The 15,821-nt window shown below is 58.8% G+C and overlaps 1 protein-coding gene across 3 annotated transcripts in view; it reads right to left on the bottom strand.

Annotated features, from left to right (window-relative positions):
• Positions 1–2,639: 2,639 nt before the first annotated feature.
• Positions 2,640–15,821, bottom strand: part of CTTN (cortactin) — a 29,879-nt gene continuing 16,697 nt past the window's right edge. For all 3 annotated transcript variants that reach the window (XM_074336876.2, XM_074336877.2, XM_088789775.1), the window contains 7 exons: positions 14,818–14,873; positions 12,803–12,872; positions 10,807–10,955; positions 7,983–8,072; positions 5,961–6,132; positions 5,076–5,147; positions 2,640–3,806 (listed from right to left, as the gene is read on the bottom strand). In XM_074336876.2, the coding sequence (XP_074192977.2) occupies positions 3,670–3,806; positions 5,076–5,147; positions 5,961–6,132; positions 7,983–8,072; positions 10,807–10,955; positions 12,803–12,872; positions 14,818–14,873 (746 nt within the window). In that variant the 3' untranslated portion in view covers positions 2,640–3,669. The remainder of the gene's footprint in view (positions 3,807–5,075; positions 5,148–5,960; positions 6,133–7,982; positions 8,073–10,806; positions 10,956–12,802; positions 12,873–14,817; positions 14,874–15,821) is intronic.

The raw sequence follows: 15,821 nt of genomic DNA, 5'->3' as shown, positions 1-15,821 counted from the left end.
AGTGCCAGGTATCAAAATGTGCGCCCCACGCGTGTCCAACGGGCCTCTGGAGAAGCGGAACGGGGCTCCTTCTGAGCTGGGCTCCCTGATGTGCCCACCCGTCTCCGGGGTCACACCTATCGGTCATATCCTCGGATGTGGCACCACTCCCCCGTGGGAATAAAACACAATGACACGCTCATTCCCTGCATCCAGGCTCAGGTAGCACTGGCCCTTCCAGAAGCAAATGCACTTGCCCGACCAGGCACACCCCACTGCAGGGGCACATACGAGCTGCCCAGAGGCTGCCCCCTGCAGGCCACAGTCACCTCCCCATCTGGAGCGTCAGCAGAGAAGCTGTCCCCTGGATCGCCCTCACACCAGAGGGGCCCAGGGATGATGGTGACCTCCACACAGGAGGTGGAGGGTCGAGTTTAAAACCACCAATCTGAAAGGAAAGTGGGTAAGATTAAGAGGGGGTGACTGAGGTGACAGGCCGCCTGGCCATGCTTGGTCAGTAGCACACACACAGATGCGGCCAAAATGTGTCCGTCCCTGTTGAGCTTCTGGCACGCCCTCATCCCACCGTGGTCACAGGCAGGGCCCGAGCAGGCACTGAGCCAGCAAGGGCTTCCTGTCCCATCCTGTACCCACCCCACCATGGGGAAGCTCCTTGCCCCAATTCCTCAGGACCAGCGTCGCCCACAGGAGGCTGCAATGGCACCCGCTGGGCAGCACCTGCTCCCACCCGCGTAACTGCAGGACACTCCCGACTTGCATCCCGGGGCCTCCTGTTGGGCCCCCACACCTCAAGCATGGGGCGTGTGCCATTGTCGTGGGAGGCGCGCAGGGGTGCTCTCAGGCATGGCATCCTGTGCGCACAGATGGCACAGTGTCGTATAGGGAGGGTGCAGTGTCCGGGGGACACCGGGGATCTGTTGTCCCCAGGCTTGAAGGGGCCCCGGGTGGGGCACAAGTCAGCACAGCCAGAAGGCTCGTGGGGGGTCCTGGCAGGCAGGGGATGACCCCAGGGAACCCAGGCCCCCTGCCCTGATCCCCGCTGCTGTAGACGAGCCCAGGTGGCCACGGAGCCACCGGTCAGCTCCCGCCAGCATGGGGAGCAGGCCTGCAGAGGCAGAGGGGCCACAGCCAGTGCCGACTTGATTCCTGAATTTGAAGGGGACAGCGCCTCTGTCACCCTGGCTGACCCCTGCCTGAGTCGCTGTGGACACTCCCTCAGCTTTACCTTGACAAGGATGCAGCCACACCTACCTGAGTATGTAGGCCGCCCCCAGGCAAGGGCCAAAGCCAGGGGGCCAAAGCCAGGCCCAGAGGGGCCCAGCTCGCCTGGGAGGGTCGGCTCGGCCCCGGGAGCTGCGAGACCACCCACAGGACACAGCTAGCAGGGTGTCGAGAAGAACCCCCCAGGATCAGGAAGAGCAGTGGCCGCAGCTGGGACTTGGGGTGTGTCCCTGTCCCTACAATTACCTGTGGTGGCCGTGGGTGACCCCTAGCTCCTGTGAAGGGAAGGGCAGTCATTTGGAGTGTCTGTGATCTGCACTGTCCCATACCTTCTGGGGACGGGGAGAGCAGCTTTTCCAGAAGCCTCCACATCCTCGCTCTGCCACACGACGCCCATGAGAAGCCTGCCCCTCACCATGGAAACTGGGACAACACCTGGTCCCTCCGGCGTCTGGGGGGCTCCAAAGCAGGAACCTGCCATGACCAGGAGCGGCGACCACTCAGCCCGTGGCGGCCCTGCCAGCGCCCCCCATCCCGCATCTGCTTCCTGCTCGTCTAACCAGCCAGCGGGTGGCCCGCCCAGGGCAGGTCCAGGAGCCGGGGTGCAGGCCTCCGAGCCCACCAAAGCCCCTGCTCAGAGCTGCTATTTCCCTCCATGTTCCTTCCTGCATCCCAAGGAAAACACTGCTTTTGGCTCCAGTGCAACCACCTGGGGATTTAGTTTGAGGATGGTAACTCAGAAATGACTTTAATACTTTTTTCCCCCTTCTTCCTCTCCTCCCCCTCCAGTTCGAGCCGTTGTTTCTCAGTCTAGTTGTGTAGGACGCAGCTCCTTGGCCCATGGGATTATGAGCCTTGCGCTCCCCTCCCCGCCCCCCCGGGCTGAGGCAGTGGGTCGCCGGTCATTGGTCAGCTGCTCACAGCATCTCATGGCAGCTCTCGTCTGCCGGCCACTCACCGCGTCACACGGCAGCACATGGCAGCACACAGCAGCCCACCGCAGCCCACACCGACCTCCGGCTGCTCAGGGCAGCCCAGCTGCAGGGAGCCGTTGTTCACAATCTTAGCTGCAGAGGGCGCAGCTCACTGGCCCATGTGGGAATCGGCGGCCTTGGCGTTAGGAGCGCGGCGCTCCTACCACCTGAGCCACTGGGCCGGCCCTCAGAAATGATTTTAAATAGAGCATTTCCTATTCTGCGTGGAACACTTGTCCAAAAAACTGACGATGTGTGAGAGTAATACATTCCACCTCATAAAGATCGCCTTTTAGGGAGCATGCCGTTAGTGGGCTCCGTTAGTTGGTCGTAGCTCACAGAGGGGAGATGCTACCACTGGGGTCGGGGGCCAGCAAGCAGCGTGGGGCTGCCAGTAAAGCCGCCTTCTACCTCGTCAACCAAAGGCCAGAGCGGGTGAGCAGCCAGTGGATCAAAAAGATTTTATTTTGAATATTTAATTTAAAAAATCATACCTATGACGTGTGCTACAGAAATTTACATACGGTGATTGCATATAAACCCGACCAAATTGTGGGAAAGCGAGGATGACACAACTGCCCCTCAGGGAAGAAAACGCCCGCCAGTCACTGTCCCAGACGCCGGGAGAACCGCTCCTGCTCGCTTCCTGTTTTCAGCAAGTCAGTCACATCTTACTGTCACTCAACATGATGCTTTGGCAAAACAGCACGGCTCCCTCGCTGGGAAGGCGTTCCTGGCAGTTTACGAGAAGGAAGGCACCTGTGTCCGGCAGCAAAGTGGCCTATTTTCCGTCCAACAGATACGTGTCCGAGTGACATCAGCCACGTGTAGGCCCCCAAATCCCGGAGACGGAGAAAACAGCGGGGGCAGCCTTGAAGGGACTGGGTGACACTGCACGCGGGGCAGGGGCTCAGCAGCCCCGGGTGGCAGGGGCGTCAGGGGAGCTGAGGGACCGACAAGAAGGGACACGCAGGACAAAGCGCAGGGTCGCTGCTGAACTCGTCTGTGGGATTTCAGAGAATGAAAGCTTCCCACCTGGCGTTAAAGCTCGCCTACCTTCTAGCAATTTCCTCGATTCGGACTGTCGTGCCCTTCCCTCCTCCTCCCAACACTGAGACTCGAGGGACTTCCTTCCGGGGACAGTGATCCTGGCCTAACAGCCACAAGGCCGTCGTCGGAGCGGCAGGATGAAGTGAAAGATGGTGAGTTTGTCACGGGCCCCCCCGCTGGCCACGGGGTGCACTCAGGAGAACTAAGCGTCCCTGAAGTGGCTCCACGTGACACTCAATTTGGCAACAAAAGAAAACACCTTAAATGCATAAAAACAATTCCCCAAGTCCTCCTAAGGAACACGATTACAATATATTAGCAAATTCTGTGGCATAAACATTTTCAAAAGCATCGGCGAGAGTATTAAATACAAACGCAGGACGTGCACGCCCCTCCCCGCCCAGAGGGCCGCGGCGCCCGGCGCCTACTGCCGCAGCTCCACGTAGTTGGCCGGGAAGAGGCCGAACCTGCCCTTGCACAGGCCGCGCCACCAGCCGTCATCGATCATCTCGATGTTGGTGATGACATCGTCAGGGTCGAAGGAGATTTCATCATCGCCCGCTAAGGAAGAGGCACAGAGAGACGGTGACCTTCAGCATGTCCTGCCCTGCCAGGAGGAGGCCCACCGGCCCACAGGAGCCAGCGGCATCCACCACAAGCTGGTCTGCGCTGGGGCAAGGGCATAGTCTGCCACACACCCAGCGGTACGGCCAAGATGCCGCAGAGCCCTTCCCATGCTTCGAGCACTGAGCCCACCCTCTCTCAGGCCTGAAACGGTGTGCGGGGCAGGGAAGTGAGCGTGCCCACTCCTGACAGCCAGGCTTCTCGCTGCAGACGGGCACTGCGGAAGAAGCCGAGGCTGGCATGGGGAGAGCAGGGCAACTGGTGATGTTTGAAAAATGATGTCGCCCCCTAAATCTCCCAGAATCCACTCACGTATAAATAAATGTACATGTACGTACATACATGGGGTGGGGGGTGCCAGCCACCAAGACAGGAGGCAGGACGGGAGTGGAGAAGCACCCCAGCAGGGCTGGGGCTGCCAGTCTGAGGTGAAAGGACGTAGGGAGGCCACCAGCCTCATCAGCTGCAAAGGGAGAAACGGGGCCTGTGCGGGAGCGTTTGGCCGACACCCGTGGACCAGGTGACAGTGCATAGCACTGTGTGGGACGGAAGGAGGGGTGACAGGTGTCGTGGGCCCCGGTGCTGCAGGGTGCAGAGGACAAAGCATGTCTGGGGCCTCCCTGCCAGGAGAGCAGGGCCTCAGCTGGGCCGTGGGTCACCCCAGAGTGACAGGTGCCAAGGACCTGAAGGGCAGGCAGAGGCTACGGGCTACTGCAGGTGGACGGGACCAGGGGTGACAGGGAAATGCAGGGAACTGGCCCAAACGGGACAAGAGGTGGTGTTGGGACAGCCAATAAAATGTGACCAGTCTGTAGATGTGTTTCAATGGTGACTTTCTCACCTGGAGGCTGCAGTGTCCTTTTACGGGGCACAGTGTCCTGTTTGGGGGAATTCTCACTAGGGTCTTAGGGGGCATTGGGCATCCCTACAACTGTAGCTGCAGATGGTTCAGAAAATGACCAAAGGTAACGGGTGTGTGTACGTGCATGTATACGTGTGTGTGCGTGTGTGTCTACAGAGAGAGGGGACTTCTGTAACTCTGAAATTATTTCAAAATAAATTATTTTTTTTTAATTGTAAGTTATCATTTAAAAAACTGTAGTAACGCTCTAAGTCAGATGCTTACGCGACGAGCTCCTGGGAAAGGAGCGTTAAGGTGGGAAACGGCGCTGAGCCCCCTCGCCCGTGCCGCCGTGGGTCCCTCACCTGCTTGGTAGTCATAGAGCGCGATGGCTGTGATCCCGAGGTCATTTTCATACTCATCATAGGTGTTCTCCTCTAAAGAGAAACCGACACAAGACCTGAGACGTCGACAGAGTTGCATGCAGCCGTTCTCACTGTCAGAGCCCTGCCCACGGGCGGGTCAGGAAGCGTCAGGAGACACGTGGCTGGGAGCGCTGGGAGCTACTGGGGACAGTGGGCTGTGGGGCGTCAGGCACCTTCCAGCCACAGGACTCCAGGTGTAAGGAGCACACCCGTTCCCAGCGCTGACACCCCCCGGTGACACCGTTATCGTGACAGGTATCGAGACAGCTTCCAGGGTGTGGTTTTTAAATTTTTAAGGTGTAGCACTTTCAGGAAGGGCATATCATGGAAAGTAAATGGCCAGCGGGAGGCAGAGCTGATCAGACGCCTCCCGCCCCCTCGGGGAAAAGGTCCTGGCTCTGCTGATCCCAGTTCTCCTGTTACTCCCGGTGGGTGAGGGGCCTGGTTAAGTCTGGCGGAACACATTACAGGAAAGCTTGCCTTTGAAAATAAGAGGCCGAGTGTACTGTTCACCCACCTAGACTACCTGTGAGGATTCAGAGGGCACGGAAACCACCTTTGAGGACGCCAGGACCCTCGGGCCGCCTAGGGCTGGGCTCTCTGCTCTGGAACATGCTCAACAGCAGAAGCCCCTTCCTCCTTCACACCCACGTCTACCCAGCACCCCCAACACAAGCAGGGAGCTTCCTGGAACCCCCACAGGAGGCCGTACCAAGCCCCCTGAGGTCTAGGGGGGCAGGTTAGTCAACGGGGACGTGAGACCATGTTTACAGAGGAACTTAACGGGCACCCCTCCCCCGGGATCAGCGCAGGAGACCCCCATACCTCCTTGGTAGTGGCCCGGGGCCTCCGTGGTTTCGTAGACAGCCTCGGGGGCGTAGGCCAGGCCCTGCTGGCTGCCAGCCTCTCGGTAGTCGGTGGGACCCTGGCTGTACTCAGGCTCAGGCTGGCTCACGGGGCCTCTGCTGCTCGGCTCGGCCTTGAACGGGACCGCATCCTGGGGGAAGAGTCAGGGAGACTGTTCACGTGACCTGTGCTGGGTCTCTGACACATGGACCTCTAAGGCCCAGGCGGGACTGAGAAAACAGGCTCAGGAGCCACTATCAGCTCGGATTCTAATCGTGCACAGTACTGTCGGGAAGACCATGCGCACTTCCTCCTGAAAAACCCCTCCTCACACCCCAACACCCCGAAGTCCTGCAGGAACTAGGCCCACACGCCTGCCAGGAACCAATGCCTGCGTCACAGCGGCCGTTTCCAGGCCCCCCAAAGCAGCGGAGGGCCAGCCGGCCAGCCCTCCTTCCTCTCACAGCAGCTTCACAGCGTCACCCTTCGCGCTGCCTGCCCAGAGCAGCCCAGCGCGCAGGCGGCAGGACTGTCCTAACCGAACCCCCAAGTGGAGGGTGTGACCAACGGGCTACCTACAAGTGCAGAGGAAATCCACAGCACTGACCGCTCACCATGACTTCTGAGCCCTAACCGAAGTTCTGAGCTATCTGTCATCAACAGTGGCTTCAGGCAGCCTTTTTGACCAGAGTCCATCTGAAGGCACCCCGGTGGCTCGGACAAAGCGAGGCCTACACGGAGAGGCCCCAGTAAGAGCCAGTGTCAGGCACAGGCTTCTCACGGAGGCCAGAGAGCAAGGGGACGCCACCTCCGGGCCAATGAACGGTTAAACTGCTAGGAAGTGACAGGCCCCTGAGTCTCCTCTGGGCGAAGGGAAGACTGGACGTTAGAAGCCAGTCATGGCGTGGGGCGACATCAAAAGGACCATGGTGTGGGGACATCGCCCTCCTCCACCTTCTGGCAACAGCCCTGCCCTCTGCACATCACGTGACCCGCCAGGGCTGCCGATCACAGGACGCACCTCCCTCCACGCTAAGGACAGCATGTCATCCGGACTTCTCAAAGGAACAGCTTCTCAGTGACTGGCCCAGCAGTGGAACATGACGAGGACGGACGGCTCAAGGCCGCCCTTTCCACTGGATGAGAGCTACCAGGCCACGTCCACACCTGCCCAGCAGGCCGGAGGACACAGCTGCCACACAGAGGACGCAGCAGCTCAAGGAGAAGACCCCAGTGGTGACGAGGCCGCGGCCCCCCCCTCGCAGGCCCCCCAGGCCCCCTGCCCCGGCCCCGAGCTCTCCACAGCCCCCGTCCCTCTTATGGCTCAGGTGAGCTGAGTTAGTTTTCGTCCCTTGTGACTCAACGACCTCTGAGTGATGACATCCAGGTGAAAGAAGACAGGTGTGTGAACCAGGACAGTGGCTGCGGGGACAGAGAGGGGACAGGATTCAGGTCTCGACCGGGCGTGGTTATAGACGGTGGTGGCAGAGGGGCTCCTGGGAGAGGCAGGTGCACATACAGCCCGTGCAGGAGGCTAGAGACTGAGGTGGAGTGAGGGAGGGAGGGTGGGAGGCCGCTGGTCACAAGGCTCTGACGACAGGACAGAAGAGAAAGGGCCGAGGACAGTCTCCGGGCGAAGGAGACGAGGGAGCTGGAGGGGCAGCCAGTGAAGGGAGGTCTCATGGGAAAGCAGCAGCTCAGTGCTGGGTGTGGGTTCTAGAAGGGAGTGTGGTCAGTGTCACAACAGCAGAGGAAGAGAGACCAGAAATCGTGACCCCGTGGCATCAGGAGACCTCACTGGGGGACAGCAGCTGGGGGAAGTGGGGGGGCCCAGCTGGGGGCCGCGGGGGGTGAGAGGCGTGCCGTGCGCTCCCCAACACCGAGGGCCACTCTCCAGGCCGCCCTCTCAGGACAGGCAAAGCAGAGCGGTGCAGGGGATCCCTCTGTCCACGCGGCACGAGCTGGGAAGCGTGTCTGCGGAGTCGGAATGGTGACACCAACCTCATAGATGGGGCTCGAAGGCGGCCTCTCCTGGGCGGGCTGTGGAGTGGGGGACGCAGGTGGGGTTTGCTTCTGGGCTCTGGCTTGCTCCTGTAACAGAAAGACAAGCAGCCGTCAGAACACTGCCGGGTCCCCTGGATCACTGACAGTGGCCAGGAGATGGGCACCCCGATCAGGGCACATTCACTCCCAGAGGAAAGAGCAGATCCCCGCATGGAGCTGAAGTACCCGGGGGTATAAGTGTAACTGCTTTGCGTGAAGGTCATGCCGTCAGCCAAGCGCTGCCAACAGAGCCTCAGGGGCCCACAGGCCTCCTGCCACCACCATGTAAACAGATTTATGTGGCTCAGTCAGAAGGCAAGCGTGCTGTCACCAAGCTGTGACTGTGTCCCCCCATTCCTGACTCGGCTGATTTAGATGAGATCTGGGGCTTTGAGCTGATGCTGTAATGCACCGAGGCTTTGGGGACCTTTCAAGTGGGGTGAATGTATTTTGCACATAGGAGAATGTATTTTGCACATAGGACGGACGGACATGAACCTTTGGGGGCCAGAGGCAGACTGTGGTGGACAGAATACTGGCCCCTCAAAGATGTCGACGACCCAATCCCAGATCCTGTGAGTACGTGACCTCACGTGGCAAAAGGGAATGCAGACGAGAGGAAGTGAAGCTCAGGAAAAGTGCTGATGAACGCAGAGGCGGGAAGGGGCCACAGCCGGGACTGGGGGCGCCTCTAGCGACTGGGAAGGCAGGGAACGGACTATCCCTAGAGCCTCCGCAGGAACGCGACATCTGTCAGAACCACGTGTTGTTTTAACCAAGTTGTGGTCATGAGATGCAGCAGCCACATGGTTCTGGAGCTGACGGCCAGAGGGTTGGCTTCTCCTCCATGTTACAGTTGGGGAAACTAAGGTGCAAGAGCGGTGAGTGGCGCGCCCGGGACACCCACCAGGGAGCAGCAGCAGGCCCCTTGGCCAAGCTGCCTCGGGAACAGGGACTACGGAAGTGCTGTCTCGTAATGAACATCATCGGGCACAGCTCTCCACCCGGGGGACCCTGCCTGATGGCACCACCAGCAGTCACAAATCTGTCATCACTCGGAACCATCAAACACGGGAGGCAGGAGAGTGTTTTCCTGAAGGGCCTGCGCCAGGACGGGGCGGGGGTGGGGGGGCTTCCAGAGAGGCCGCCCGTTTACACCTGAGTCACCTGGACAAGAGTCTGTGACAGCCCCGGCTGGTACGGAGACACTCCTTCTTGGGGGCAGGCTACCGAGCCTGAGTCACGCCCATGGGGCCCATGTTGGTGTCCCACATGCCAGGGCTACTCAGACGTGTGCCACTGGCAATCCTACTTGTGGAGCGTCTTCCCACAACCACGAGGGTCCTGGGTAAGCAGTGCTCTGCTGGGCGGGGAGACGCTGGTGACAGGCTGGAAACAGGACAACACAGCAGAAGGGACAGCAAGGGAAGCGTGCAAGGAAAGTGGCTGGATAGTGACCGAAGCCGCCTTCTCAAGCAGCCGATCCTGTGCATCGTTTGGATGCTGAAGGGACTTGGGGGCAGGGGTTCCAACACCAAGGTACAGAATGAGGAACACATCAAAAACACGACCAGGATTTCAGGAAAACGTGACTTAGAGTGTCTATCTGTGTGTTAAACAACAAAGAAACACCAACAAACATCTTACTAAAGACCACAAAGGACAGAGATCTTTAAGTTTCTAGCAATTTAAGGACTGATAAATGGTAACTATACAAATTCATTATTCCAACTTCTGTGCGCGTAACCAGTCACGAGCCAGCCCAGATGACAGGTGTGCCACGCAGCCCAGGGGTGCGGTGTGGCTACCCATGCAGGTGCGTGCACGTGCCCTCTGCGGTGCCCGCACCCCACATCGCCTACGACACGCTTCTCAGAGCGCGTCGCTGTGGTTAAGCGGCACAAGAGTGTACATCCGGGCTTATTTCATTCACTTCCTGCCTGTTGCACTTTAGTTTTCTCAACCCTCCACTCTCCTCAATGGCGTTTTCAGAGGCTCAGCCACTGACTGATCTGGGGAACGAAACGCCCACCAGGTTAAGTAGGGCTTTCCAGTTTACCAAACAACTGCGTGTCGTTATTTCAGATTCTATGTCTTAACTACCCCAGCGAGAGTTGTGCAAGTGTTTCCACCCACATTTTACAGATCAGTGAGCTGACCTGCCACCAATAGTGGCTGCCCAGTTAGTAGGAAAGCGTGAGAACCAGAGCCATCAGCTATCAGCAATCCAGACCATCAGGGAAGCTCCAGGAAGGCCAAAGCCCACGCTGTCCTGCGTACTTCCTCCTCTCCCACCCTACGTTCTCTAGTGGACAACAGTACGGAGCCCTACGAAGCAGTAGCTGGCCAGGTGACAGGAGCAAGGGCTGCAAAGGAGACCACGCTGCTTCTAATGGGGACCTCTCTTCTGTCCCCAACTTCCTCTGGGAAAGAGCGCGGGCTGCAAGGCGACGGGGGAGGACAGGGGCTGCTGGAGACACCGGGACAGGAGCTCAGTGCAGGGAGAGGGCAACAGCGAGAGCCAGACACGAAGGCTGACAGCTGGGAAAGACGCGCGGGCCACGGCACACAGAACAGCAAGCTCAGCTGTCTACTAGTACCTGGTGGCCCCCAGACTCGATAGCGCGGCTACAAGTTCAAGGTTCTAAGAGCACAGCCTTAAGCGGGAGTTCAAAGTGCTTCCTAGTGAAACCCTTGGGCCCACAGAGAGAGGAGCCCAAGCCGAGGCCCAGGGCAGGCGCACGCACGCTCACAGGAGCCCGGCCCGCCGCCTCTCACTCACCTCCAGCTGCCGACGGGCCTCCTCCTGCTCCCGCCGCTCCTTCGCCATCCTCTGCGCCCTCTCCGCTTCCGCCTTCCGCCTGTCTTCTTGTTCTTTCTCCTTCGCGAGGTTTTCAAAGTTAGCTCTGATGTTGCTGGTTTTGCTGTTGACTAGAGGGGAGGGGAGGAGAGATTTCCATCTGACATCAACACCACCGTCTCCCCGGACCAACGCCACTCACGGGGTGACCACCCGTGGGAACAACAGCAAAGGGAGACGTCCCCGGATGCCGGCCCAGCCCAGCCACCACAAACCAGCCCTGTGCCTTTCTGTCCACTGCAGTCAGGGGGATGGACGAATAGCACGAGCCTGGTATTCGGGGCACTTTTATATTCCAAACGGCGCTGTATTCACCACCACCACACACTCAGGAAAACCAACCCAACTTCCCGTAGTGATGCCCTTGATACGACAGCAGAAAGTACTGACGCTGACCGAATCCCAGCCCTTCAGCACCTGGCTCTGGATCTTTACAGTGACAAATGGGAGGGCACACACACTACTGCTGCTCAGCGGGGACCCTCGGCACTTGGCACAAGGAAAACCGTGTGGACGGTCTGAGCAGCAAGTTGAACTCACGGACTCATGTCCGCTTGTTTCTGTGGCAGATATTTTTTCCAAAATGAACGAACAGAAAAGCCACAGCAGTAACTGCTGTCAATGGGACAATTCAGTTTTCAAGCCCCATCTGGAAAACGTGGACCTGCCACCATGAGCATGGCCATCTCCCAATTTTACTTAAAGACTTTCTGATACGATTGGCGGTAACCTTAATGAATGTAGTTTTTTGGATACTGTATAATGAACTGAAATTCACCATTGGGCGATCACAGAAGTCAGTGATCCAGTATTTCCCGAATGACCAGTACGGGTTACAAACCACGCTGTGAGGGAACCACTCAGGCACTGCCTGGGTGACCTCAAAGGAGAGCGCCCACAGGACCCAAGGAGCCTATGGTGACACCCTTCTCTTTCGCAGCGGCAGATCGGGATGAGTCCGTATTTTCTTCCTGAACAACCTGATTTGTCACAGCAACAACAGCTGTCAAAATCCAACTGTCTCGTATGAAGGACATTTACAGAAATGCAAAACGGTACCATCCTCCTCCGTGTTCTGTTTTGAAAATGTAGTTCTTTCCTCGTGAACAGTGTTAACACGTGACGGTTTTATCACTTTGAATTAATAGAACTTGAGCACCTTCTGTTTACATCCTAGTCCATTAAAGACGAGCAGACACAACCCACGGCCACAGCTTCTCTCTGGGCTCCTCTATGCCCCACGCAAGCCCCTGTCCTGACCACTGAGTCTGAGCACCGCTGCCCTGGGCACCCAGCTGACAACGGTGACTTTCTTCCTACTTTCGGTTTATCACCACTTTCAATCACGGGTAACGTTTTCTCCGGCTAACCATACCGTGGAGGGCAGGGCCCCGTGATGGGACTGTGTGCCCCGCAGGCGCCTTTACACGCAGCCGTCCCCTCAAGGTCGGACCACAAGCAGCCTGGCGCTGGGCCCATGAGTGGGGACAGGAGAGCTCGTCCCCGTCAGCGCGGGCGTCAGGGCACAGGCATCCGGTCCTGGCCGCGGCTGACAGGCGCACTGGCTGGCGGGGACTGTAGGGCACAGGACCCTCACAGAACCTGGTCCCCGGCAGTCAGGAGGCGACTGCGGATGTGCCAGGGACCAGCTCTGCTTCGGGAAGCACCCCCCAGAACAGACCCTACCGCCAGGGAGCTGCCACACGCTGTGTCTGAAAGGCGCGCTGACCCTCCGCGACACCTTCCATCAAAAGGGTCACCAAGACTCTCCTGAAGCTACGCTCCCATCAATGCTCCACCTCGCCCGCTCCCATCTGCCAATGACCCTCTGTCGTCGGCGTTTTCCCGGGAACAACCCCCAGCATGGAATTTCCTCCTGGGAAAACCGTAGTGTTGTTGGGGGTCTGCTAGGACTTACCTGCTTCCACGGGGACCGTCTTCTGGTAAGTGGAGGTTACCTTGGTGACATCCTCAAAGGTGGAAGCATTCTACCAAGATAGGAAAGGCAGATCAGGGGGGCGCTTTCTCTCCTCTTCACACGCCGTGACCCATACCTCCCGCCCAGAGGCAGGTGGTTCCCTCTATCATGGTTAACAGGAGCCACACTAACCGCCACACACAGGCCTCTCAACCTCCTGCCCGAGGCCACCTCCCAGGGACCCCACGCTCCTCGTGTCCCCCCCCGGGGTCTCCCTACACATCCCCAAGATGCTCTGGTCTCTTCCAACTTAAAGCAGCACCCCCCCATTTGGGCAACCACTGCGCAGCTTACCTGGAGCACAGGGTGAAGGAGGCCGAAAGCGGCCGACTCCGTGGCTCCAATCCCCACACAGCCCAGACCCCTCCAAGCTCCCCCTCCAGGCCTCCAAAAACGCCCTCTCCAGGACTCGAAGGGCCACCGCATCACTCACCCAGACATGACCACACCCGCAGAACCAATGCAGGGTGACCCCTCAGACCAGCACCGCCGGCCCCGCGGGTGCCCCCATCTCACTGGGCGCCCTTCCCAGTCTCCTGCCACCAGCCCCCACTCCACACCTGTACACACACCTGTCTGGCTGCACTGTCCTCACCTACATGTCTGACCGGCAGCACCACAGCCCATCTTCCAGCAACCAGACCTCGCCGCACCCACACCTGCTCCTCTACCGCCCCCCTGCGGTGGCCCTGCCTTTCTCCCCTTCACCCATAAAGCCCGCCGGCCACGCCACCCATGCTGCTGAGGTCAGGGCTTCATTTCCACTGCTCCAACCCCGGCCTGAGCCGTCACCGCACCCAGTTAAACCACAGAAGCCACCTTCCAACTGGGGCCCCAGCCTCACAGGTCTGCTCTCCCCCAATCCAATGCCACACTACAGCCAGGAGCTTCTAAATTGGGTCCCATTCATGTCACTTGCCTACCAAACCTTTGCGGGCCACTCAGAGCTCGCTATGAAGTGGAAACCTCACAGGGTCTGGTCTGCAGGCTCCGGGGAGGGATCCCTAGCAGCGCCTCACTCCTGCCGTCCTCTGCAGTGCACCCCTAACAAGCTTCTCTTAGACCTTCATATCTGCAATGCCCCCCACCCGTCCCACCATGAGCCTCTGCTCCCATCTCCCAGCCCCACTTCTCTGGCAACCTCCCCCCACCCCCCACAATTGAACTCACACTCACTTCCTGAGGATCTTCCCAGACTGAGCCGGAGCCCCGTGCCCTGCCACATGCTCCCGGGGCCCACACAGGGTCAAGTGGGGGTGTCCCTGAATGACAGCTGTCTGTGTGGGCAGCTCCGAACCCAATGGGAGCGGAGCTCCATGAGGACCAGCTCTGCTGTCCGTGACCTTGGGCCAGGCAGAGGACTGAGCAGGGGCCTGCGTCTCTGTTCAGCTGAAATGACAGGAGATGGAAGCCACACCCACTCCCAAGTCTGATACTCGGACATGGCTGCACTGGAGTCTAGAACAATCATCTGACGTGCTGAAGACCAGCCGATTGGGACACTGGGACCAGTCGGAAGTGACAAGCCCAGCAGAGGAGCCCCTGCTGAAGGAAACAAGTGTTTCCACGGAGCAGCTGCAAGAGGCAGCCGAGGGGTTAGGACCCGGCTTCTAGGCGGACGCTATCCAAGGACGCAAATGTGCTGGGTCTGCGCGCGTCCATCGTGTGTGGTACTGAGCTCTCCGGACATGGCCAGTGTGGCCAGGAACTTCCTCTCCAACATGGTTTACAGCTTACGACTTTGAATTCAAATAGCCACGGGTCCTAGAGGCTCCTGTGTTGACCCTTGAGCAGAAGTGCCTGGCTTGCAATGGCGGCCCCGCCCCCACCACTGGGCCTGCCTGGCAGGGACTGACTGAAATGGGACAGGAATAGGACCTGCCTCACAGAGGCCGGCACACGTGGAAGCTACCTCAGCACCACGGCGATGACACAGCCCCGGGCGGCACGCCTACCTTGTCCATGCGATCCTTCTGTACCCCGTACTTCCCGCCGAAGCCTCTGGCATAGTCTGGAAGGTGGCACAACACAGCACTTACGTCTCAGGCTGAGGCAAGCACGGCGCCAACGGCACACGCATGCACACAGTCCACAAACAGCCCTGAAGACGCCCCCCGAGCCAGAAGAAATGACAAGCCCCAAATGCTGCGCGAGTGTGTGCTTGCAGGTCGGACAGGGCGTTTCGTTTCTCCTGGCAGCCCTCAGGCGGTGAGGCAGGAGAGGCGTGTGCATGCTTTCCGCGTCCTCCAGGGGGTTCGGGGGGGGGGGGGGGGCAGCATGAGCCAAGGGGACGCGCGCGGGCCCCGCAGCGAGCCACTTCCCAGCACAGTCTTCCCCCAGCCCCGGCCTCGGCCTGCCCTCCCCCCACCCTGCCTCTGTGGGGCGCTAAAAAGGGGGCTCAACCAGGTTTTCTCTTGCTTTTTCAAAAAACAATTCCACAGGAAATTCTACCAGCCAAATACTTATGTGGTAGCCACACAGATCTATCTACGTGACAGTCACTGTCACGCAGAGTTAACGCCACGTGGGGCCGAGGCCATCGCCACGCGGTCTCCTTCCCCCGCCCGAACACTGATGCGTGTCTCTGACACTGTGACCGAAAGCCTGAATTCTGCCCTGTACTCGTTTTCCCATCACGTGTCCAGGTTCTAAAACCCAAGTCCAAATTTTGACAGTAATTGTAATAAATAGTTGCTCTAAGGAAAATTGCGTTTGCCATTTGGACAATCAACCAATATATACACCCTGAAACATCTGTCTCCTTCTAGCTTGTGTACATACTACTTGGCTCTGTGTGAACTATACATAGACGGTGTCACCGAAAAACAAAATAAACAAAAAACAAAAACACCCCTCACTCTGAGCCAAAAAAACAAAAAAAAAAAACCACCACCACAAATCACACACAGAAACCACATGGAACACGCCTGCCACCGAGCCTGCGGTGGGAGCCCGTGGT

This window comes from Rhinolophus sinicus, chromosome 14 (genome assembly GCF_057876585.1).
Source record: "Rhinolophus sinicus isolate RSI-liver-muscle chromosome 14, RSI-T2T, whole genome shotgun sequence".
NCBI classification, from domain to species: domain Eukaryota; kingdom Metazoa; phylum Chordata; class Mammalia; order Chiroptera; family Rhinolophidae; genus Rhinolophus; species Rhinolophus sinicus.
The sequence above is the reverse complement of the archived record's forward strand: the minus strand, read 5'-3'. Positions and strand labels throughout refer to the sequence as shown.